Genomic DNA, 26991 nt, shown 5'->3' on the forward strand with positions numbered 1-26991 from the left:
ACTTATTAAATAGGTATGCCGATGCTGCTGCCAATTCCCTTAAGACGTGTGGTGATACGTCAGCAAATTCTACTGCATTATTGACATCGAGTTTATTTATTTCCTAATATACCTCCTGCTCACTCACAATTAAGCCATCCTCTCCTCTGTCTGCTGCACTTGAGTTTCTCATGATTTCACCATTGAGGAGGATGAAACACCCTTATAAATGGATCACTGAATACCTCAACATCTTCTGCACAGTTACCATTCTACTAATTTCATCCATTAACATCACCTTACCATAATCATTCTTCCTTCTACTTGACACATATTTAAAAAACTCTCTAGGATTTTTTTCTTCACCTGATTTGCTAATTTCTGCTCATAGTGCACTTTTGTTGTCATTACTAACTGAGTCACTCTCCTGGCTTACTCTTTATACCCTTAATGTAATTGATTATTATCAATATTCATCTTGTACTATCTCTAAAGTGCCTTCTTCTTTCAGTCATGTTTAAGCTCCTCATTCATCCATTTTACATCAACCTTATTCAGCCTTTTGACCTTTGGAATACGTTCACACATTTATGCTGTCATGTATTTCTCTGTCAGTTCCCAAGCAGCATTTATTTCCTTACCACTCAACTTCCCATTCCATGCTATAGCTCCAAGCTGTCTCCTAATCTTGTCACAATCACCAGTCATATACTTCCATATATCCTTTCCTTACAGAAGTCTACATATGGCTAGCCACAACCCACGTGATCACTTCATGATCACTCTCACCAACTAGAAGAACAAAATCCCATTCACAATTACATCCTCTGATGAAATGATCAGATCTAAAACTCCGGATCCTCGTGTGCACCTCTTTGCATGCTGCCTGAGATAGCAGTCTCTCAAGAAATTCATTTTCCTTATCTATATATAATCACTCTTCCTTTGTTCAATAATCTAATTGCTTATACATTTCTTCATCACCACCCCTCCACTGGCCTACAGCAACATCCAACTAAATATGTGTTCCTAACCTCCACCTCACAGCCTCATAACCATTGCCACTATTTCCCCCTTTCATGTCTACCTTATGTGGACATAATTTCCCAGCTATAATTAACAGCAATATCCCCCTCCCTTCTTGCCCTTTCTATCCTCGCAAAAAGCACTGTATACCCTTCAAATTTTAGTTGTTAGGATATCATCTTCACTCAACCATGTTTCACTTATTCCAGCAATTTCTGGGCAGATAAACTCAATCAGTGAAACCATTTCATCTTCCTTATTTCTGATACTCTTGGCATTTGTAAATAAGCACAACAGTTCACTTTTAGGTCTATAACCAGCCTTACTGAAGCCACTTGTTGTTGTGATTTCCCCCCACTATACCTGCCCTTACCCAATCACCTTTATCATCACTTACCACATATATCTGCTCAGTCTGAACTTCCCCACTTACATTCTCTATTCAATTTCTATGCTATTCATCCTCATACATATATTCACTACTACTTCCAACATCCATTCTCTCTATGCCATGTCTCCTGGACTCCCCCCCCCTATTTCCTGCATTCCTATTCTCTCTTCATCTCACACACACTACTACTGTTTCCATTACCAAGCACTTCTGTCTCTTCAATACCACTCTCCTAATCTTGCACTTCACCTCTTACTTCTGATCTCTTGCTTGCATCGTGCACTGAATTTCCATTTAGCAACAGTTTCTGCAGGTCACTCACTCCAATGCCATGCAAATATAATCCATCACATCTATATAATAATTCCATTCAGCCAACAACTTTTTCTTCTATACTGTTATCTTTCACTCTCCTCAATAACTTCCTGATATCTGCCCTTATATTCTTATGTCCACTTATATCATTTGTCCCCACAACCACCACTAATTCTCTTGCTCGTTTTCTCCTCATATCCAAAGCATGAATTATCTTGCTCATTCTCCCTCTCAGATAGCAGACCTTATGGACTCTCTCATTAACCAATCCTGTAACAATGGAATCTCTATACACTGCTATTCTTGAATCACTTGTTACCTCTTTTACTTTTTTCTTCTTTCATTCTATTCTTTTGTGCACTTTCATCTGTTTCCACTAAATGTCTAATATCACTGTGTATTCCTCATTCTGTTTGTCATTTTGACTCAAATCTTGCAATTCAGGGGCAAATATTCTGGGTGTGCTAGGTGTGCGGTGCTCATCCACGAAATATCAGTATCACCGATATTATATTTTTGCATTTATTACCGTTAAAGACTCCTCTAATTGTTTGCACATTTTGCGTGATTCCTAAAATTGAACACAATATACTAATGCTTCATTGCCCTCTTCACGAGGATAATGAAGCATTAGTGCTTCATGAAGCGGGCAATTTTCGACGTGTAAACATTGTGTCACATTTGCATTAATAGCCTGGGTGTGCTTTCAAAATGCACCTTTTGCACCCTTTGAAAAGATGTAAAGAGTGTGCAGCAGGTTAAATTCTTAGCATTCTAGTATTTTTAAACTCCTGAGAAGGTGAGGCTGGTTGAGCTCACATTAAGAGCTCACCCAGTACCTAGTAGCTGTGATTGGTTATTGTGTCAACCAATCCAATTGAACGTTGTCACTTGTCATGAGTTCAGCGCTTTCTGTATCTGATGGCTGTATTACCAACAGCTGTTACACATGCTTACAGGAACTGAAAATTTGAAAGTGAATGTCAGGAGAAAAAATCTAAATGTTTCTCTTGCTATGCAGTATAGCATCTGTTGATGTTGCAAAGTTTTTTAACAGTATAGAAACATTTTTATCTATTCTCGTAGAAAGGCTTAAACGTTAGTTATACATGCTTACTAAATAACTTAAGGAAATTACAACATACAATAGAATATACATTAAATTAAACTTTAATATATTTCCAATATTTCGGCAACTTCATTGCCATCTTCAAAGGAACTTACAATAAAGATACGTGCATGCAGGCACTAAACACAGTAAATGAGAGAGGAAGCTATGGTTTTCCTAAAATTTCTGATGGTGCCTCCTAGCAGGCTATGTAGGTATTCTTGGCCGTTGGGCTGAAAGTCTCCTGATGTAATCCTCCCAAATTCGGGGCAGTCTCATGCAACCAAATTTGTTGAGGTTTTGCATGTTTCTTAGGGCTGAGGCTGATTCCATGAATAACAACGTACAATTCCAAGAATTGTATGTTGTAATTTCCATAAGTTATTTAGTAAGCATTTTTATCTATTCCTGAATAAAAATGAATATTTTGTGTATTATAAGATGTTGATCTACAAAAAATACCAGCATGTGTGAGATTGATAAGACAGACAAACCGCTGATACTAAAAAATAATTAATGTAGAATTCCCGAAAGTGTGGATAATTCCGATAATGATTGGATGTTATGTATACTGAGTCTCAGTAAACAAAAGAAAATTCTTGGAAAATGGAGTGAAATATACACAAACTAGAGAAATACACATAACATGGGCAACAAATTTTACGAAATGATTGGCTGCTCCATCAAACCATATTTATTCCTGCCATACTCTTTGTCTTCTCATAAGTTTTTTTTTTTTAATTATGCCATCATAAATTCACTTATTCATGACTAGACTTTATAGGCTCATGCTATTCGCTCTACCCAGCAACTTATAGGACACACATATCACAAATGTTAATTATTAATAATTCCTTTAAGCATTGATGAAAGTATTTCTACTCACACTTATTCTTTCCTTTCCTATTCTCACGTCTTATAAATGATGGGTCACATATTTTCATCTTTGAGTATTTCAGATATACCAATCAAATATAGCATTCTCCTTCATTGTTGTTTTCTAATAAATCCTAAAACAAACCGATTGTTTTCTCACTGCAAAAGTATTCAAAGTTATCCTGCAATTAATTGCATTGAACCAATTAAGATGAGCACTGATGCGCTATAAACTCTCAAAACTTTCATACATTGATAAAAATGCAATCATACGGTCACGTGCATCCGCAGAGGGGGGGCTACGGGGAACTCACCCAGGATCGAGTAAAAAATTTCACAAATTATAACGTGTAAAAATTCCTCGGGGACTCACTTTAGTGAGTACGGGCATGGCAAACCTGAGGTACCTGATGCTGGACTATGCTTTACTTTATGTAATATACATCTGTTATATTATCTGTTGACTGGTCCCTCCTCTTCCTCCCTTGCTTCTTGCTCCTTCCCCCGAATGCTATTAGAGTATTCGAGGGGAATCTTTCTTATTTTGCTGTGTCATTTTGTCTTGTGCTAACAGGACATTATCAAACACTGTAACATGATCAGGCCGTCAAAAAATGTTCATATCGCATCGTCCGTCGCCCGGGTTACCAAGGGACGCATTCAGATTTTAGGCAGAGGGCCCCGTTCGAAAAATATGTTACAGTCTCCCTTAGACAACACTCCTCAGCACTCTGCTAGAGGAAACTCCATCAATGGGCCTGCTACCCATTTGAGGAGGTGTTTAGGGGCAGTGCAAAGAAACGGTTCTGCAAAAGGACAGAAATGGCAATGACAACGGCACCAGACTATGGCTTTAGGCAACTGGAACATCTCTCTGACAGGAAAGGAGTCGGAACTGGTCGAGGAAGCCAAGCGCTACCGGCTAGACTTACTCGGGCTTTCTTCGACTAAGAGGAGAGGCTCTGGAAATGGATAAGGGGTGGAAGCTCTAGTAGTCTGGTGTGAGCCCGACAATGTCTGCTCAGGCGGGTGTGGGGATACTCACAAGCCCCCAGCTGTCAGACTGTGTTGCTGAGCGGATCCCATTGGGGGGACAAGTATGTGTGTAAAGGCTTCAAATGAAAAACATGATTTGGCTGTGGTGCAAGCTTATGCACCTAATCTCTTTCTGCAAAGAGATTCCCAAGCATACTGCAGATGTTGAGGAGTGGAAGCTGTTCAGAACAGCTGTCACTGCCTCTGTACTCTCATGCTGTGGCAGAAAGCAGCTCGGCGTGGCCACGGGCAGTGAGAAAAGGACACCTTGGTGGAACCAAGAAGTCCAAAAAACTGTCCAGGGGAAAAAAAAAAAAAAGGAGTCCTACCTAACATGGCTTAGGGTCAGGTCACCTGAGATGCATTTGCAGTATGCTGAGGCATGAAAAGCTGCTGCTGACGCAGTAAAGACAGCAAAGCAGAAGGCTTGGGAATCCTTTGCAGAAAGATTAGACTCATCCTATGCAAATGCAAACAAAGTATTCTGGCAGGCCATCCACCACCTTCGAGGGAGGAAATCGTTCACAGCAAGGGCAATTAAGGCCTCTGATGGTGCACTTTTAACAACCGAGAAGGATATCCTCCACAGATGGAGGGAATACTTTGAGAGCCTTCTTAACTGCTGGGCCACCCGGGTTAAGAATTGCCCTGATCTGCACAAGAGGTGCAGATCAGGGCAATGACTAGTCTCACAACAGAAGAGGTCCATTTAGCAATACAATCGGGCAAGGCTGCTGGCGATGATGAAATTCGGCCCGAAATGCTAAAAGCCTTAAATTGAGACGGTGTTCTCTGGCTGACTCAAGTGTGTCAGGCTGCTTGGATATCTGGGTGAGCACCAAAGCAATGGCAGACAGCCATAATAATACCAGTCTTCAAGAAGGATTGTAGTAACTATCATGGCATCTCTCTGCTCAGTCTGCCTGGGAAAGTGTATGCTAGGTGCTTGGAAAGACGGTGCAGGAGCATAGTTGAGTCAAACTTCCAGGAAGAACAATGTGGCTTTCGTCCTCGTAGAAACACAACTGACCAAATCTTCACTTTAAGGTAAGTCTTTGAGAAATCTTGGGAATATGGCAAGAATGTCTACACGTTTTGTGGACTTGGAGAAGGCATATGACCAGGTTCCTCGGGATAAGCTTTGGCAAGTAGTACAGGAGTATGGAGTGGATGGCCAACTATTAGCTGCCATCAAGTCCCTGTATGAATGCCCAGAGTTTTGTGTCAGGGTAAACAGCACAAAGCCTGAACCTTTCACAGGCTCCATTGGCCTCTGCCAAGGGTGTGTTCTGTCACCCCTCCTTTTCATGATATTTATGGATTGGATTGATAGGCACAGCCGAGGCAGTGAGTGTGTCCGAATTGGAAGATGTAGCATTAGACGTCTGCTTTTTGCAGATGACCTAGTTCTGCTTAGCTCTTCCACAGATGACCTCCAGCGGACCCTGGATAGGTTTGTAGCTGTTTGTACAGATGCCGGAATGAAGATCAGTGTGGCCAAAACTGAAACATTTGTGGTCTCAAGACAACCATCCCAGTGTGCTCTACATGTAAGTGGAGTCCCAATGAGGCAGGTGGAGAAGTTTAAATACCTTGGGTCCATATTTACGAATGATGGAAAATGGGACGTAGAGCTAGATACTCGAATTGGCTTAGCAAGCTCAATATTGCGGGAGCTTGGCCGTTTGGTGGTATTGAAGCGGGAGTTAAGCCAGAAGGCAAAGCTGGCTGTCTTCAATACAGTCTATGTCCCCATCCTCACCTATGGTCATGAGAGTTTGGTAATGACCGAAAGAATGCGGACAAGAAATCCAAGCGGCTGAAATGAGGTTCCTTCGAGGGGTTGCAGGGCTGACAAGACTTGACAGAGTCGGAAGCTCTGCAATTCGGGAAACCCTCAATACTCAACCGCTGCTGCTTCATGTTGAGAGATCACAGTTATGTTGGTATGGGCACCTGGTCAGAATGCCACAAGAGAGGCTCCCTCAGCAGGCCCTCTTTGCCAAGCCAGAGGGTGGGAGGCCAAGGACTCGCTGGATAGATTATAACCAAAACCTTGGGTGGACATGTTTGGGAATCCCACCAAGCTCAGGTGGGAATCCCACTTGAGCTTGGTGGCCGAGGATTGTGACCATTATAAGTTCATCTTGCAGCTGTTGCCCCCACAACCCAATTAGGAAAGGTGGGCCTTGAAGATGTATGTATGTATAATGGTGTAAAAGTGATTGAGATATGTAACCTTACACCCTTGACCATGTGATGCTTTTTCTGTCTTAAAATTTTATTATGGGTTGGCCTGTTTTGGCCCATTGCAGGGTAGCCATAGAACACGTATTTTATTGCAGCAATAAAGCACGTGTTCCTGTTTTTGGTTCATCTTTTTCTGATTTGTGAAAAAAATGTTCATTACTGTTGTGAACAGCAACCAGTGTTCGTTTGCCCTCTGTGTCTAGTGAATCACTGAGTGAAGTGTGAATTGTAAATTTATAGTGAAACAAATTTAAACAGAAAAATACATTTTTAAAAGGTAGGTGTATGTAATTTAATATTATTTTACTTGTTAGTTTTATGATTTTTTTGCTTTTAAACTGAAATAATTTGATTTAGGATTTTGGGATTAATTAATGAGTTGATTTTTAATAAAATAGGCTGGTCAATTTTTTTATATATGAAATTGTGCTAAAAACTGTATTAATTTCAAATACTTTTTTCCCCAAGAATTAAAGATCATTAAAATTGATGTAAAATGAAAATAATGTATTTATAGTTTATATCAACAAATAATTACATCAAAAATGTTAAAAGACATTTATTGATGTAATATTTGTCTCCAAGCTTTTCTCCCCCCCCCCATGAAAATTTTTTGCAGGCGCACAGCCATGCATACGGTCAAATTGATGTGAAATTTGTAAGATGGATTGCATAACCCACACGACAGCACACCCAACCAAAATAGGCATGCAATGCACTGTAACAATTTCACTTTCTGTCATTCCCTCAGTCTCACTAATTTTCCTTCTATTTCCATTTCTTTCATTTATGCTACATTTCATTTCTTCAGTCTGTTTCACATTCGTTAACTCTTAGTCTAACAAAATATCACACTTTCTACAAATCCATATTTTCTCTCATCTGCTGTTGAATCTCTCCACAAACACATCTCTCACATTTTGCCACACATACATATTGTGCTCACAACACTGAACCATTTTTCAAAAATCTACATTGTTAACGGCACATGATTTTTGCGACTCAACTAGTTGCACCGGTCGAGACTTGCGTGGCTATCCTCATGAGTACTGCCATTGTGTTCCATTCAAAGAAGACAAGATTCAAAATTTCAATTAATAAAGTTAATGACAATTCCCAAGGCCCCAAATCACAAAGACACACTAAGTTATTAAAAATTTGTACTTAAGTTTTGTACAGCTGTACCCAAAGAAAAGCTTAGCAAAACACTACAATTATATAGCATAAACAGAACATTATATAAAGCAATACACAGCCTATATTTAAGTTGTAAATTGGTAGTTAGAACTGAAAGAAATACAGGGAGATGGTTTGATGTAAAATCAGGCATAAGACAAGATGGTTGCACACTATCTCCACTCTTATTCATCATCTACATAGATTGCATTATAAAAGTACCATTAAACCTGATATTAGAATCAGAGTATCAAACTTGGCACTTTTCTTTATTCAGACGTTGTTGTACTCTCAAATACAGTACATCTAGTGCAAGTCTCCAGGATTTTCTAAATTGAATAAGAGATGTAAGAAATTTGGCATGATAATTAGCAATAAAAAAACCAAAAACTGTGAAAATAGACAAGAACATAAAAATTTCACTGAACTATAGAACAAGCAAAATATTTTGGTTATTTAGGCACAATTTTTAGTGAGGGTAAAAATTTAAGTACAGAAATAGAAACAGAATAAGCAAAGCTGGTTGGTGGAGAGTCAGTTGAATAAATTTATCTGGAATAAAAGAGAAATTAGCCAAACCACTAAACAAGATAGTCGTTCAAACCAGTAAGTTATAGATCTCTGAGAGCTGGGTTAGAAATAAAGCACCTAATCATATATATTACAGACCACAGATATGAGTGTTGTGAGAATGATCAGGAGAGTGAACAGATGGTGTCAATAACAGAATCATATTAAAAATGAAGGCCTTAGAAACTTGACATTGTTAGCATTCAAGAATGTGTGAGCAGGACTAATCTAAGATGGTATGTTCACTTAAACAGAATATGAGAAGAAAGGTTAGCAAAACAGATGTTTGATCAAGATGGTAAGAAAAAGATCTAGGTAGATTGATTCTGTCAGAAGTACCTTAGAAGACTGAAATGCTAGATATGATAATATTCGAGTGTAGGAGATTAGTAATAATGTAAGCTTAATCATGTAGCACAGTTACATATCTGGAAAATTGATGGTTATGTTGAAAATATCAATACATGGGAAATGTTCAGAGACGATGGGGAAAAAAATAATGAAGTGTTATCATCAACTATAACTAAAGTATAAAGAGTAATGAATGAGACAGATTTTCGAACAAAAGTAACAGATTTAATACCATTCAAAATGGAAGCAGTGGGAAAAAATGGAAGGTGAATGTTACCTTAAAAAATCTGCACAAGAATAAACTAGATTTAAAACTCTGTTGTGTGTATGCGTGTGCACATGCACAAATGCACCGTATCCACTCACACACACACATTCTTTCAAAATTAGACCTGGTGTATAATTTTATCCACTAAGTATTCAGTTAGAATTGAATTTGACTATTTATTAAACAACTTACTTATTCTATTTAAAACTCAAATAATCACAATACCTTTTTTGTTAAAACTATATTAGATCCACTGTTCTGGACAGCACTTTTCTTGCGTACCTCACTACTACTACTACTACTACTACCACCTGTGAATTGTGTAGGCAGACTTACTCTTACATTGTTTGAACCAGAAAACTGACCAGGAAGAAGCATTCTAACATCTGTGTTAACTGCAAATTGTCCTGGCATTTGCATCTGCATTTCATTATTACTTCTAAATTGTCTAGGAGGAGGAGGATGCATGCGTACATTATTGGTATTAGAATACTGTTCTGGGTGATGCATCCTCACATCAGGATTATTAGTGTACTGTGCAGGGTAATGCATCCCCATACTAGAGTTAGCAGTATACTGTCCTTGTATGTGCATTCTGGCATCATTACTGACAGGAAACTGACCAGGCATCTGTTTGGACACAGGCCATGGCTGCATCTAAAAGAAAGAAAAGAATAATCGTTATAATGAATTATACTGCATACAGCAAAACAGTCTTCTCTTATAGACTAAAAAAACACTTTTTTTTTAGATACTTTTTTTATTTTTTTAAATCTTTCTGTGATGAATTTTTATGTATTACATAGCAGTTACCTGGCTGCTTGCTAAGTGTTGATGAATCAAGTCCTTAAACAATCTAGCATTGAAAAGAAAAAGGGAAAAATAAATAAATCAGAATATTCAAACAGTGCAAAACATATCCAAAGGGTTGCTACTCTAGTTGCTAATTTTGGATTATGCAAAAAGCTAAGGCCACAAGATAGATAAAGCACACATTCCGAATAATGCATACATTTTCTAGACACTATTTATTCTGAAGAAGGAAAACTCATCTTCACTTGTGAATTCCTTATAAATGCTCCCTGCATCCTAAAACATGATATGAGTAAGGTCTTACTTTTCAAACTATGGATATATGCTTTTCTTTTACATGCAATAATTCATTTTGGTATTTCAAAATAAACAAAATCTAGCCTCATAAGACTTATTATTTACTTATGAGATAAATAATTCTTAAATAATTTATTGAAGTAAATAAGCAATTTTCTTAATAAATTTAGTTTAATTCTTCATTCAAGTGTGAGCAAACAAAGTTTGCACCTGAAAATATCTTCATCTTCAGGACTGAGGCAAGGTGGTGCCTCTGTTGGCAACTCGTAGCAAAGGTGGACCAAGCTCTCATCACTCCTTGTCTCAGTATCTCCTGCAGACATGTATAATGCTATGCATTAAGAGAAGGGACACTACCCAGACTGGTTTTGACCTTTATTAAAGTCTCGTCAGTGGGAGACAGACCCAGAAGTGATGACACTAAGGCAGAAGCAATGGAGAGGTCATATTTACCTACACGAGTTGCCAACCAGTGTACCACCTTATTATTAAATTTATTTTGCACTTGGTTAGACTATAATAAATTTAGTTTAATCCTTTATCCAAGTGTGAGCAAACAAAGTTTGCACCTGAAAATATCTTCAGGACTGAGGCAGGGTGAGGCTTTTGTTGGCAACTCGTAGCAAAGGTGGACTAAGTTCTCATCACTCCTTGTCTCAGTATTTCCCACCATGCAAAGCACATCTCCTTGCAGACGTATAATGCAATGGAGAGGTTAAGGGAAGGGCCACTACCCAGACCGGTTTCGACCTTTATTGAGGTCTCGTCAGTGGGAAGCAACCCAGAAGTGGTGACACTAAGGCAGAAGCAATGGAGAGGTCATATTTACCTATACGAGTTGCCAACCAGTGTACCATCACATAGGTAAATACGTATTCTGAAGAAGGGTCTGCTTCCCACTGACGAGACCTCAATAAAGGTCGAAACCGGTCTGGATAGTGGCCCTTCCCTTAATGCATAACATTATACATGTCTGCAAGGAGATGTGCTTTGCATGGTGGGAGATACTGAGACAAGGAGTGATGAGAGCTTGGTCCACCTTTGCTACAAGTTGCCAACAGAGGCACCACCTTGCCTCAGTCGTCAAGATATTTTCAGGTGCAAACTTTGTTAGCTCACACTTGGATAAAGGATTAAACTAAATTTATTATAGTCTAACCAAGTGCAAAATAAACTTCCAACAATTTTCTTAATCTTTATCACATTAAAAAAAATTATACATAAGAACAATTTTTTTAATCTGATAAGAAAATTGTTCTTGTGTAGAGATTTAAAAAAAAATTATCAAAATTATATTTTCCCCCATTCAGTGAAAGAGTTTACTGACCATGAAATAAGAGTTGTAAATAAACTTTTTTTTATTAAAACAAAGTAATAAATTTGTTTATTATTATTATTACATGACACCTACTCCACAACTCTCAATTTCCACGACTCAAATCCACGAACTACAACGAACCGCAACTACCATCATCATCTACACTAATGCCATCTACCACCCACCACCAGCAGTATTTTCACAGACAATCACAAACATCCATACCCATGGCATTTGAACCGACAGCCTTCTGGCTGAAGGGTGGATATGCTAACCACTCAGCCAACCAGGCCAGCCATTGAATTATCTTTTAATTCAACTGCAATATTAAAATTCTGCATACTATCTGATATACATACTACAGTAAGTTTTAAAAGAGGTAAACCGTGAGTAGACATATCGGTACACAATAAATAACGGAAAAAACTCACGTAGAAAGATTATTTATTAGTATAATTTTTGCCTGTGTGTCACAGGCATCCTCAGTACATTAAGCTCAAAAGTAAACACTAACTGACAATTCCAAAAAGCGCCACCTAAGTAGCTGGTGTAAGATAACTAAAAAGGTCAATAACTTTCCTTAAAAAAAAAAAAAAAAAAAATTAATATAATAAAAAGTTAGGAAAGATTAGCTGATTTGTAAAGTACTATCTCCCATAAAGGGTTACCATAATAACCTGGGCCATCTTACATTGTTTAAGGATCTGTTAATGCATTTGGCCTTCTTTACCAATACTTTACCAATACTTATTCCAACCTGTTGTAAAATAAAAGAAGTTTTTAGGTCCCCAAAAGCTCATCGGATCTACTTCAAAGCTAGTAAGTCTCTTTTAAATATTCAGCTACACGAAGCTAAAAAATCTCTTGCCATCTTAAATAAAGAAATTATGGATATAAAAAATGCTCTGGAATCTGTTTTAACTGTTGAAACTTTTACTACTGTAATGCGCATATCTTTGAGTTCTTACTTAAAGGTCTTTAATGATTCTCGTGACAAGCTAAAACACAAATTTGAATCACTAGTCAGCTTACCTAGATCCAGTAATAATACTATTGATATAGATAAAGTAGTCATAAATGTTTATGGACGTCTGCTAACAGACTGTGAACGTTTTGTTTTATCAAAAGGATATGATTTCACTGTTATGCCGAATAAGGTGCCAATTATGGATTTTTTTCATAACATAGACAGGGGTATTCGATCCTTATCCCAAAAAACAGCCAACAGATTACGTTTTGAATGTGCACAAATTCTTTTTCATGCCAAGCCTCCTCGTCCTAATCTTTCTTACTCTGAGTTTAAAGCATCGAAATCACTGAAGAATAACAATAATTTAATAATTACGAAAGCTGATAAGGGGAAAGCTATAGTGATTCAAGATAGGAAGGAATATGAGAGAAAAATGTCTCTTTTACTTCGCGACTATTCAACTTATAGGCCTCTTACATCGGATCCTACCCGGAGTCAATTGAAGAGACTTAATTCTCTTATAGATAATGTATCTACATGGAATGAAGATCAAAAGAAAAAACTTAAAACCTTCTTCGGTCGTCCACCTAGATTGTATGGTCTTCCGAAAGTTCATAAACCAGGCATTCCGTTGAGACCAGTCGTAGATTGTATAGGGTGCCCTACTTACAAAATCTCAAAATTTTTATCTAATTTACTCTCCTCTTCAACTAGAAGAACTGATACTTATATAAAAAATACTTTGGATTTCAAAAATAAAATTTCAGATCTTCATTTGGACGTTTCAGATATCATGATCAGTTTAGATGTTGTTTCTTTATTTACAAATGTGCCTCTTTCGGAAAGTATTGAATTACTACAACAAGAATTTCCTTCGGACATTGTAAACGTATTTGATTTTGTAATAAATTCTGGTTATTTTTCCTTTAAAAATAAGTTGTATCAACAAATTGAAGGAACAGCAATGGGTAATCCTCTTTCTCCTGCTATCTCCAATTTCTTTATGGAACATTTTGAACAATGTATCTTTGACAATATTTCTCCCAGACCTACGCATTGGTTCAGATATGTCGATGACATGTTTGCTGTATGGAATGGCTCTTCTGATGAACTTCAACAATTTCTCACTAAGTTAAACGCATTTCATCCTAGGATCAAGTTTACCCTAGAAATAGAATCAAATAAGCAGTTAGCCTTTTTAGATCTTCTAATTCTTCGCCAACCAGATGGTAACCTACATTTCTCAGTTTATAGAAAGAAGACTCATACAGGCCATTATATCCATGCGGAATCTCATCACCATCCCAGTCAAAAGGCAGGAACTATTAAAACACTGGTTCATCGGGCCCACTCCTTTTGTTCTACAGACGATCTTTTACAGAAAGAACTACAATACATAACTTCTTCCTTTCTATCTAATGGTTATAAGAATTGCTTCATTGAAAGAACTTTGAGTAGTTTTAATATGTCTTCCTCTTCAAACACAGAGGAAATAAAGTGCATTACTATCCCTTATGTACAAGGCATCAGTGAACGTATAGCAAAAGTTTTAAAACCACTGAATATTTTTGTTGCCTTTCGACCGTTTAGAAAAATCTCCACCTTTCTCACTTCTCCTAAGGACAAGCTTCCACATCTTAATCATCCAGGTGTCTACCAGATTCCGTGCTCTTGTGGATTATCTTATTTCGGACAAACAAGAAGATCTGCCTCTATTCAGCTAGAAGAACACCAATCTTATATTGAATACTTTAAACCTGAAAAGTCTGGACTTTCTGAACATGCCATCTTCACTAGACACAGAATTCATTGGAGAAAGACAAGAGTTCTTCACAAAAGTCAGTTTCTCATGGAACGCCTTTATAAAGAAACATGTGAAACTCTACTCCATTCTCCTAACTTAAACAGATCCGACGGCTTACGTCTGTCCCCTTTATGGAAGATAGTACTTTACAAATCAGCTAATCTTTCCTAACTTTTTATTATATTAATTTTTTTTTTTTTTTATTTTATTTTTTTTTTTAAGGAAAGTTATTGACCTTTTTAGTTATCTTACACCAGCTACTTAGGTGGCGCTTTTTGGAATTGTCAGTTAGTGTTTAATTTTGAGCTTAATGTACTGAGGATGCCTGTGACACACAGGCGAAAATTATACTAATAAATAATCTTTCTACGTGAGTTTTTTCCGTTATTTATTGTGTACCACATACTACAGTGTCAGCCAGCTGGACAGATTTTACTGACACATACATCAGCCTGGCTTCTGGGATTAAGAAAAAATAATAGAAATTACATTAAAATAAATTCACCTGAATTTAGAATAAATAAAATTAGTCTTTTTTAAATATTTAAATAAATACGAGCAATGAAAGGTTTGTCAAATGAAGAGGAAGAATAAAGTATACTATCATCGGTAAAGCTATGGATAGGATTGGAAGTCTGTGAGAGCAAGTCATTTATATATATTTACATATGTATATACTGTATATGTATATATATACATATGTAAATATATATAAATGCATATACATATAACATATATAAAATACATATAACTCCTGACTATTCAGACTTACTTGCTGGTTTGAACTCATTACAGGGTTAAATTGAATAAATAGCACATGTAAATAATTAAACAACACGTTTAATCATTCCTGTATTTCATCTCAGTCACTGAGACATAGTCAGAGAAACAATATTAAAATTGCAAAAAAAAAAAAAAAAAAAAAAAAAAAAAAAAAAAAAAAAAAAAAATTTGCACAAACAATAATGTAATCAGTCTAAAACACAATTTAATCTTTTCTACTTATTGTTTGTGCAAATTTGGGTGTTTTTGCAATTTTAATATTATTTCCCTGACAATGTTTCAGTGACTGAGGTGAAATACAGGAGTGATTAAATGTTTTGTTTAATTATTTATATGTACTGCATTTATTCCATTAAATCCTTAATAAGTGACATATAACTCCTCTCGATCTCCCAACAGATAAATTATATTGAACCAACAAATTCTTATACCTATCTAATCAATTCATGTGTGCTTAATGAATCTTCTCTGAATATTTTTAATTCTCTTGACATACATTAAAAACCTAGATGAGCAGTAATCTAACACTGGCCTGAACAGAGATTTGTATAAAAATACTTCCTTTCTCCTACAAATGAAGTTATACTTTTCATTAGACCTACACTTGCTGAGTTTTGGAATGCTCTATTCAGAAATAGCTTTATGTTGAACTATAAAACATGAAATCATGACCAACTGAAGATTATGCTGGTTCTGTCCCATGGTATTGGTTGTTGGATGGGAAGGATATTGGCAGTGCCTGGGAAGCATTTAAAAAAATACTTAAATAATGCAATATCAGAATGTGTTTGAAGAGTCCCTAAAGTTTGAAGAATAAATAGGGTAGGAATGAAATGAATGTACAATCTTATAAAACAGGAGATTCTAAAGAAAAAAATTGGTGGGGAAGGAATACCGTATGTATAAGAATGATGTCAGTTATAAAAATTATAAGGAATAGGCCAGAAAAGTTACAACTGTACAGAAAATTAAGGCCGAGTATGAAAAGAAACTGGCAAGCTAAAGATGGCCCAAAAGAATTCTGTTGTTATACTGTAAGTAAAAGAATGAATACGAAAGAATAACTCTACTGAATACAGATGGTATAAAGGTAACAGATGCAGATGAGACTGTTCAACTAATGAATTCCCATTTTGCTAAAAACTAAATCTGGTGTGTGCAACACTGAGCTTACTGCTATCACTTCACTGGGTGAAGAAACTCAGGTGTATGCGGAGGAAATACTAGAGCTATTGCAGAAACTGAATAAGAATTTGGCAATAGAGACTGATGCAATATTAACATGGATGCAAATAGAGTATTCAGCTGAACACTGTTCTTTTGAACAGGCTGTATAACCTGAGTCTCAGAACAGGGAAGATTCCACAGGAGTGAAAAGAATGCATCATAATCCTACCGCACAAGAGTGGTGCAAAGAGTAATGTGTTTAACTATTGACTTATTAGTATTTCTGGAGTGGTGTAAAAGTTTCTGGAAAAGTTGGTAAGAGCTCACATACAGAAATGGGTTTACTAAGGAAATGTCATGTTAGAACAACTTAGATTTTATAATAATGTTACTGTTGAACTAGACAATGCATAAACTGGAGAATATGGGATCGGATTAAAAAATATTAGTATGGATAAGAGAACAGCTGTGTGTGTGTGTCCTGATTTATGCTCACATACAGACCTACACTTTTATGGTGTAGGCATTCGGAACCGAAATCCTACGGAATAGGTTGGTTATTCCTTATTCCTGGAGAAGTCCATGTCTGTAGAAGCGTGTGTTCATGGAGCCGGTTTGCTTGCTTGAGGGAGGAAAAACCCTGCAGTCCACACCCAAGACCAGCTAACTTGGCTATGTCTGAGAAAGATCCTAAGCTCCTCACGTCAGCAATGGGAATTAAACGCAGGAGACTCCTTTCCCAGGCATATGGTTGCAGAGCGCATAACCACTCGGCTAACCGCGCTCACACAGCTGTCTGAAAATATTAAAAAGTGGTGTGTGGGAGATATGAGTCTGTAAGATATAAAGGGAACAGTGTTGTACAAGGATCAGTCCTTGGTCCATTGTTATTCAATCTATGCATTAATGACATTGGGAAGGATTTGATAGGAGACATACAGGAGCTATTTTTTGATGATGCAAAGATAGGCAGTGCGATCAGGAATGCTGATATGCTGTACTTGCAGAATGATTTTGAATACACTGAAATTGCAGACGTGAAAATGGCTGTCAATTCGATGTTAGTATATGTAACATTATGCACTATGGTATGATGAGATATCCAAAGACATATTATATTGGTGGGGTTATGGTAGAAGAAACTGATCAGGATAGGATTTTGGAATTTTAGTACATAGGAAATTGAAGTTCAAGGGCCATATAGTAAAGGTTGCAAATACAATGCTGAAATGAATCATGACATAAAGATAAGAAGTCAATTTTACCCCTTTACAAGGCCTTGATATGACCTCACAGAAATGTGTTTTGTAGACAATGAAACAGACAAGATTATGAGATCAGAATTCAAAGTTGCAGAAGTTGTCTGTAAGTTGTAGTGGTTTGTGTAGTGCTAAGTTTGTCAAGTCAGGAGGAATGTAACATACTGTCATCAGCAGTGGTGTTGCATGCCCATTTACATTGGGTGTGCTGTCATTTGGCTTATGCAACCTGCACTACAAAATTCACGTCAGTTTCACTGTATGATTGCATTTTTAATGATGTATAAAAGTTTTAGGAGTATATAGCACATCAGCACTTATCTTAATTGGTCCAGTACAATTAATTGTAGGATAACTTTGAATACTTTAATTTATCAATTAATATAATTTTAATTATTATTATTATTATATGGACACCTCCATGGAGTCCGAAGACTCATCATGGGAGAATCAAGCAAAAAATCTAGTCCTCACACCCCTACTAACCACACCTTTATTCAACTTCCAGGGATGACCCCTTGTTCTGGTCTCTAGCCAAGTGCTGAAACATTTCCCCTGCATCTATCCTATAAAACCCTTTAAGCAACTTAAATGTTTCTATGATATCCCCTCTTTTTTTATCGAAACCATAAAAAAATCTTAAATATGGAAAGCATAAAGGTCAAATGAACAATAGCTATGCTTCAAGTGTGTCATTTATGTGAGAAGCACAAAGGGTTTACACTTCATGGTGAGATTAGATTATCATTGGAAAATACTATAGTGAAACATGGATAATTCAGATTTTGATACGATTTTTAAATACAGAAATCAGAAAAAGTAATCAGTTGGGAAATTATTATTATTTTTCTGGATTGAACTAAAGGAAGGCTGAAATAACTCATTTTACTTATTTATACACAGTTCCAACATCCTGCAACTATAATTATACAATCCACGAAAGCTCTGGCAGAAAACAGGACATTTAGTACATCATCAATACTGTTTCCCCATTGTATATATGGACAAAAAAACAGTTACAAATTATTTATAAAAAATTATATATTAGAAACTTGTCTATATCAGTGTCCTAAACACATCAACACTTCATGTATGCAAAACATATGAAACTCAGAAAACAAAAACAGCAACTCATGATAAATGACAACATTCGATTGGCTTAGTTGACACAATAACTAATCACGGCCACTGATTTCTGGATATTATTGTCTCACAGTGCACACACCCTGCCTCACCTTTTGGGTGGTTTAACACCATTGGAATGCTAAGAATTTGACCTGCTGCATCATCTGTACATCTGTTCAAAGGGCTCAAAGGTGTCTGTATTTGTGATTGCCCTTGGGCTATTAATGCGAATGTAATGCAATGCGTTGTACTAATGCTTCTTCATGAAGCATTAGTACAACATGTTTAATTTTAGGAATCACGCAAAGCCAGGAAAGAATTACAGGAGTCTCTAACAGGAATAAATGCCAAAATATAATATTGATAATGTTGCTATTTCCATGGGTTTGCACTGCACACCTGGAATATATGTTCATGGTCATCAGCAAACTGAGTACTGGATTAGTAGTCAGGTGGAGCAAGTCACACAGAAAGAAGAGGGTAAATGAAAGGACAGAACGTTGTGAGACCTGCACATTATCTGCATAATCAGAAGACAGGGAACCATATACCATCATTCTCAATGTGCATCCAGAAGGAAAGATGGCAACCCAGTTGCAGAACTCACAGGACAGACTGAATGGTTAGGAGTTTACTTAACAGACCCTTGTGCCAGACCTGGTCAAAAGCCTTAGAGATATCAAGTGCAACCACTTCAGATTTTGCCAAGCGTTTCTATTCTACTTATCCAGAGATGGGTGACGCAGGTGAGGAGATCCCATATTGCTTGGCACTGGATGTCGTTTAGATGAGTACCTTCAGGTAACATAAGAGTTAGTTGTTAATGGTTCTCTCTATTATTCTGAACCAGATTGAGATGAAATAGATTGGGAGGTGATACATTAACAAGCATAAAAATGTGACACAGAAAACAGGAGTCAACTCTAGAGTGCAAATATTCAGGACAATTGGAGGAATGCCATCATGACCAGGGAGGCTTTTTTTGGCATCTAATTTGGACAGAATTTTTCTGATCACTCGACTAGAATAAGTGAATGGTATTAGAAAGTGATATATGGTGGAGTAGGTGAATCTGTCATGTTTAAGGTGACCAGTGGTGTATACTCCAAAGGAACAGTTAGAAAAGATTGGACAGAGGTTTAGTTGTTTGCTAATGAAGCAAAGATCTATGACAGCACTACATGATTAAGTTTACATTATTATTAACCTTCTATTCACAACTTTCCTCCAAATTAGGCTATTACTTGTCAGCACTCCAATATTGTCATATCTAACATTTCGTGCTTCAAAGTCACTTTTGACTGAAACAGTCCACCCAGACCTTCGTCTTCCTCTGTCTGGGTCTCTTTCCTGCTATCTTGGGCATCAAACACCTGTTTTCTAACCTTTCCTCACCCTTTCTATTTAAGTGACCAAACCACTTTAGATTAGCCCTGCTCATGCATTCTGGAATGCAAATAATGTCAAATTCCTTATTAGTGTCTTCATTTTTAATATGATTTGCCACTGCTACCATTTGTTCACCTAATTTCTTTCAGAACCATATTTTTGTGGTCTCTAGTCTTTGATTATAAGTTTTATTTCTATGGATCTGAGAATTCTCAGATTCATAACTTAAAACTGGTTTGAACACTGTCTTGCATAATGCTAGTTTGGTGTTTTGGCCAATTTCTTTATACATCAATTTTTTTCCACATCAATTTACTCAACTGCCCCCCCCCCCCACCATACTAGCTTTGCTTATTCTGTTGTCTATTTCCAGATTTAACTTCCCATCTTCACTAAACACTGTAACTAAATAGCTGAAATATTTTACTTGTTCTATAGACTCTCCATTCAGAATGCAGCTGATGTGATCAATGTTTCTCCCTCTTTTCATAGTGTTTTTATTGCGGATTTTCATGCCAATAATTACAGCTGTTATTCAACTTAGTCAGAGAATCGTGGAGACTTGCACTAGATGTGTTTATGAGTACAATATCATTTGCATAAGCAAAGAACTAAGTTTGACATCTTCAATTCTAATATTAGGCCTAATGCCAATTTCTTTCAAAATGTTATCCATATAGATGATGAATAAGAGTGGAGACAGTGCTCATCCTTGTCTTACCTGTGATTTCACATCAAACCAGCTCCTGTATTTCTTTCAATGCTAACTGCTGACTGACAACTTAAATATAGATTATGTACTGCTCTGTATAATGCTCCATTTTCTCCTTATAATTGTAGTGTTTTGAAAAGCTTTCCTCTGGGCATCTTGTCATATGCCTTTTCCTGATCTTCAAAACTTTAGTACAGATTCTTGCCATATTCCCATGATTTCTCAACTAAGTGAAATGTGATCTTGACAACCTCTATTTGGCTTGAATCCAGGCTTGTTCTTCTCCAAGTTTCTCTTCCACAATCTTTCTCAATCTCTTTTCTTCAAGTATGCTCACATAAATCTTACCTGGAACACTTAGTAAAGAAATTTCTCTGTAATTCTCACATTCAGCTTTATTCTCCATTTTATAGATGGGAACTAGAGCTCTTCTCCAATCATCTGGAATTCAATATTCTGACCAGACCCTCTGAATTTTGCAGGGAAAAACTTTATACCTTCTTACTTTAGCATTTCTGGTTGAATATCATCTACTCCAGCTGCCTTTCTGCATTTCAAGTTTATGATGACTTTTTCTACCTCTAGTACTGATTTGTCCTCTTTGCATTCCCCTTGAAAATGTTCTGGTATAGTTCTGTCACTGATGCAAAAATAGGCAGTGGAATCAGGGATAACACTGACATACAGCACTTTATAGAAGGATTATTGGTTGGAACTTTGGGTAAATGATAATGGCTGTAAATTCAATGTTAGCGAGTGTAAAAAAGTGAGATTTCCAATGGCATATTATATTGTTGGGATTATACTTGGAGAATCCGATGAATCTAGGAATCTTAGAGTTTTTTTTTTTAGTTAAGTGTCACATAGCAAAAATGCAAATACAACTCAGAAATAACTGCAATGCTAAACGAACAATGACATGTAAGAAAAGGAAGTCATTTTGTCTCGTGATATGACTGCACCTGGACTAATATGCACAGATTTGATCTCCTAGATTCCAAGGGATAAAGATGCTTTTAAAAGGCTGCAAAGAAGTTATAAAGATGATATTGGGATTATGAAATATAGATTAAGAGCATGATGGCTACAAAAAAGTGGTCAATAAAAGAAAGAGGAGTAGCAGGATAGAAGTCTATAAACTTCTGAAAGAATGTTAAAGAATACTGGGTGATGAAATTTTTCCTTATATGGAAGGCAGGAGAGAGGATGAGGGGACATCCATGGAAGCTGGGTTTGTATGCAGTTAAGAAAGGGGTGAGAGCTAGATTCTTCTCTCAAAGAACAATGAGTACATCTAGTGTGAATGAGTTTAAAAGGAGTTATGACAGGTAGTGTTATAGTCTCCTCCCTAATCATGATGATGATAATATACAGGGCAGAACCAGACGTAATAAGGTAGTTAGAGAATCTCAGGCTACAAGATCATCTACAATCAATGCCTTAAACATTGATCTATATATTATACTTTAATGAGGCAAGGACAATCTTTTCCTATTCAATGCCACCAAAACACAGTCTTGCCTTTTTTTGTCTTCATCTACCTTTACTAATATACCAAAAAACAGACAAGATCTGATCTCACTTGGACTAACATTTACCTCCAGTCTCTCCTGGCATAAACACATCAACGCTTCCTCAGCATCCAAAAAACTAGACATTCTCTTTCTTTGAGATGCTATTTTATACAATTTACATCCAACTAACTCTTAACTATATACAAATCCCAAATCTCTTCATGATTACAATACTGTTCACATAGTGTGGTGCACCTAAAAACTCTTGATGCTCTCCAGAGGAGAGCATTCATTTTCAACTGCATCCACACACCCCCCTCCTGGAACTGAATTACATAACTACTCTGTCTAAATTTCTACTGATTTGAAAGTTTTCACAGACAGTATTCAAAATCTATTACTTCATTTTACCATTTTGACAAAAGAAACAAAGAAAAAATGTTGTATCTGTCGAAGTAGTACTTCTAATTCTGGACTATTTCTTTCCGATCTAAAATAGCTGTTAAGTTGTCTGCTGAAATTATTCTACATTTCAGAAATACTATACTATATTTTCACCATGTAAAATTCTTTATATGCATGCCAAAATAAAGTTCAGTAGTGCTAGTTTTTAAAATATTTTTAAAAACTTCATATAAAACTGTTTATATTTATGACACAAAGAAAAGAAAGTTCATTAGTGTTATTATTTTTTTCTTTGTCTTAAAAAAATTCTAAATATTACTACTTTTACTGCTGCTAGTATTTCTGAAATAATCTGTCTTAGAAATACTCAATAATAATCCTCTCAGCTGGAGGAAAAGGCTAAAGGATTGGATTACTCTCATTGCTATTAATAAGATAGTGTTACTTTGAAAAAAAGTCTTATCTTTATGTCATGAAAGTTAGATATGAAGGTTAATATTATTTTCTGATCTTAAAAAAAAGGAAGGAAGGCAAGAGAGATAGAACACTTCCCCAGATATCACAATAGAGAGCCTCAAGCAGTAGTGCAGAATACATCAGGATTGTTGATTAGCAGACATCCTCAACAAAAACACTGATATTTCTTTTACAGGCTGATATAGTATTTATGCCAAAATAATTTCTTAATTTATAATCATGGTTTCACTTTTATTATCGAAATATTATAAATTATTTGATACAATTATCTTTAAAAAAAGGCTTTGAATTCTTTAAAAAAAAAGGTGTACAAAATTATGTAACACATATTGCACATGTGTTACATAATTGTGTACATTGGGGGGGGGGGGTTATCAACCTATTTAACCCACAGAGAATTTATTTTCAAAACGTTCACCAGACAACTGCTACAAGGATAAATCACTTAGGGAACATGTCCAAACATATTAGTGTAAAATAGTAGTAGAAGTATAACTATAGGGTGGCCATAAAATAACTTTCCCCTCTTTGGAGGCATCTGTAGCTAAAACCAATAAACGGAATGAGACCAAATTTTATATCGAGACTTTCGAAGACATGGGGAGATGATTTCTGTGAAAAAAAATTTAGTACCAAAAGTCGCCGATAGGGCAGAATTTTGGCGCTGGCGGTGCCGAAAACAAGCGGATAATTACATTAAAGGCAGATAAAATGGAACAATTATGTCTCTTCTTGCACTGCTTTCTGTCCTCTTCCAGGTCTAACTCCTAGTCATCCAGTTTCTTCAAACTTCATAAACATAGCTCTCAGTGCTACAGCTGACATAGGACCTGTATGCAGGTTATGAAGCCTTCTAGATTCCCGATGGCTAAATCCCAGAGGGGGGGGGGGGGTGTTTATCCATCAAAGCTGAAATACAATTTTAATTCTACTATGAAAAATTTGGAAATGAAATCTCACTTTTGACACATGCACTTATACATGCTTTGAATGATAAACTACACGGAAAGTATCGCCACTTCAAAACTGCCGCATAATGTCTAAACTAGCAGAAAATTTACTTCATAATAGCCATTTATTTTAATATGTAATGAGCAATTCGAGAAAACCAAGAATGTTGAAGTGCAGAGACCCACGGATTACATTATAAGGATCATACATTATGTGTTATGATTTAAAATTTATGTACTGTTCTCTATAATGCAAAATTGCAAAAGTGCAAATTTTCATGCAATCTGTGAATTAATCTTTGAACTAAGATTATGAATAAAAAATAAAGAAAATCTAATTTGAAACAGATGAGGGCTGTATATTTTTTAAGATTGGTTTTCATTAATTTATAAAATAACTGTCTGACAAAAATAATTATCCTGAATCAAATTCTGGGAGAATAAATGTATTGGGGACTAAGATAATTAGCAAAAAACTGATAATGATACTGGTCTTCCAAGGTGATAAAATATTTAAGTGAAGAAAGTCTAAAAGGATGTCGTATTTTGCAATGGCATTAAAAGCTATAATTATACGATAAAAGATGTAGAAAAAAATAAATATAACTTGTAGGTATTTAATCTAATATAATTAAGATTTCGGTTACCCAGCAAACAAAAAGCAACTGCTTTTCTTGCTAGAGGTAATTGAATGTAGCTATGTATGCAAGGTAATCTGGTTAAGTGTTGTCTTCAACGTGAAGGATTATCGCACCTTCTAATGGACATGACAGTGAAATTGCACTTCTTATCCATATTCTTTCAAAAATTAGTATGAATAGTATCCAGGTTTTGCTGGATGTACATATACATCCCAGCTGCAAGGGAGGTTAACAAAGCATTTAGATTTAGCTTACTTTTATGTAGTGTCATGTAGCTTGTGTCCTGTACATATGTATGTTTTCCTGATGATGACCTTGATATGGAGGTCAAAATATGAGTTATTTTCATAATTATAAGTAAAGTAATTACTCCAGCATGTGTGTTTTTGTCTCCATAAATTCTTCACAATGAATCTTTTTCTTTAGTTTTAATTTCACCTCTCCTGCATTTGTAAGCTTTTTCAATAGCCTCTAGAATATTTTGCTACCTTCTTTGACACCAAAATGCTTTAGAAGCCAGTAATAATATAAAAAATATTTATCTTCTATATTATTACCAAAGTTTTCCAATAAGTGTAGTTTAGCTACTTTCATACATAGCTTAGCTTTCTTTGGTTTTTCTTTGTATTTGCTTAAGTCAGGATGCATGTTGACTTACTTGATAGGAACTTTTATGCTTTCTTCTTTTCAAGGAGTCCCTCTTTTTATAGCTTCTCAAGTCTATCATGAAGTCTGCATTTGCAATCTATACTTGCAAACAATTTCATCGCATGTCTCCTTGAGTCTTACAATGACTCTGCAAAGTTTTGTTATTGTTTTCAAGAATTGAGTCTTGTGGAACAAGATTCCATTTTTTTCTTGAATAACAGTAGGATAAAAATTAACACATCAGTATGATATTCATTTTTATCCTGCTCAAAACTTAATGGTGATAACTTCCTGCATCAAATACCCTGTATACTTCCTGAAAGCATGAAGACATCGCTATCAATGATAACATACTCAATGAGACTTTCCACATTTTGTGTATCTTCTCTTCGTGTGAATTTGTGCACATCTTTATGTTTGAACATGGTATTAGTATCTTGAACAGAAATCCAGCAGTTATTTATCATTATTATTAACTTAGCTCTTTGCTCCAAATTTTTCCAAACCATTTCTTTATGTTTGGTATTGATTTCCTTACTCTGCTGTTTAAATCTCTAATAAAGACCAGCCTTTCCTTTTTTTTTTTTTTGCAATGTTTTCTCTAAACACTCAAAAAATTCCTTCACTTCTCCTCAGGAAGAATCATCTATTGGACCACAGACACAAATAAGTCTCAGCACCAATTCATTGTCTAGGATGACAAGAACTGAAAGGGTATTAGCTAGTCATACAGACAGAGAAGGTTTTTTTTCCCTGCAAAAATTTTCCATTCATACTTCTTATGTTGATGGTACCTATTTTGAATTCTGCTTATGTTGAGTCCCTGATGAAAACTGCAGTGGAATACCTACTAACAAACCAGCCAGAAGTGCAGACACAACACACTAGCTTCACCTTAGTTGATTTGGCTGTAATTCCAAAACAACCACAACCCAATTTTGATGTTTGCCCATATCACACTACTTGAAATCGTTTGTCATTCAAGAAGATTATGTTTGTGCTCAGTTTTGAATACTCTAATTCCTTCTTCCTTTTCCTGATAGTTAACCAGTTTGACTTATTTTCCATTCATACTTCTTATGTTTGATAGTAACTATTTTGAATTCTGCTTATGTTGAGTCCCTGATGTAAATTGCAGTGGAATACCTACTCTAACCTATCAACTCCCCAGCTAGCATGACATTTCATTCAGGTGTACTATCTTTTTCTTCTGGTTTAAGCCAATACAAAATACAATTTAGCTGGCTAAATTCCAAATGCCAACTCATCATAGTTTGTTAAGTGTCATAGTGCATCAGGAAAAGGTGAGGATTGCACATTAGGTTAGAACCCAATCAGCTGTCTGCATTCATTAAAAGGCTATGTGGAAGCATC

General features: G+C 36.1%; 1 protein-coding gene across 6 annotated transcripts in view; it reads right to left on the reverse strand.

Moving 5' to 3' along the window:
• The window catches only part of LOC150099303 (uncharacterized), a 186015-nt gene that overhangs the window by 129893 nt on the left and 29131 nt on the right, over positions 1–26991 (reverse strand). For all 6 annotated transcript variants that reach the window (XR_016549329.1, XM_090403319.1, XM_090403322.1 and 3 more), the window contains one exon: positions 9571–10002. Coding sequence is in view for 5 of the 6 variants with exons in the window: in XM_090403319.1 (XP_090259445.1) it covers positions 9571–10002 (432 nt within the window). In the remaining variant the exon portion in view is untranslated. The remainder of the gene's footprint in view (positions 1–9570; positions 10003–26991) is intronic.

Source organism: Typopeltis vanoorti, chromosome 14, assembly GCF_054136105.1.
Source record: "Typopeltis vanoorti isolate ZY-2024b chromosome 14, IOZ_Tvanoo_1.0, whole genome shotgun sequence".
Taxonomy (NCBI): domain Eukaryota; kingdom Metazoa; phylum Arthropoda; class Arachnida; order Uropygi; family Thelyphonidae; genus Typopeltis; species Typopeltis vanoorti.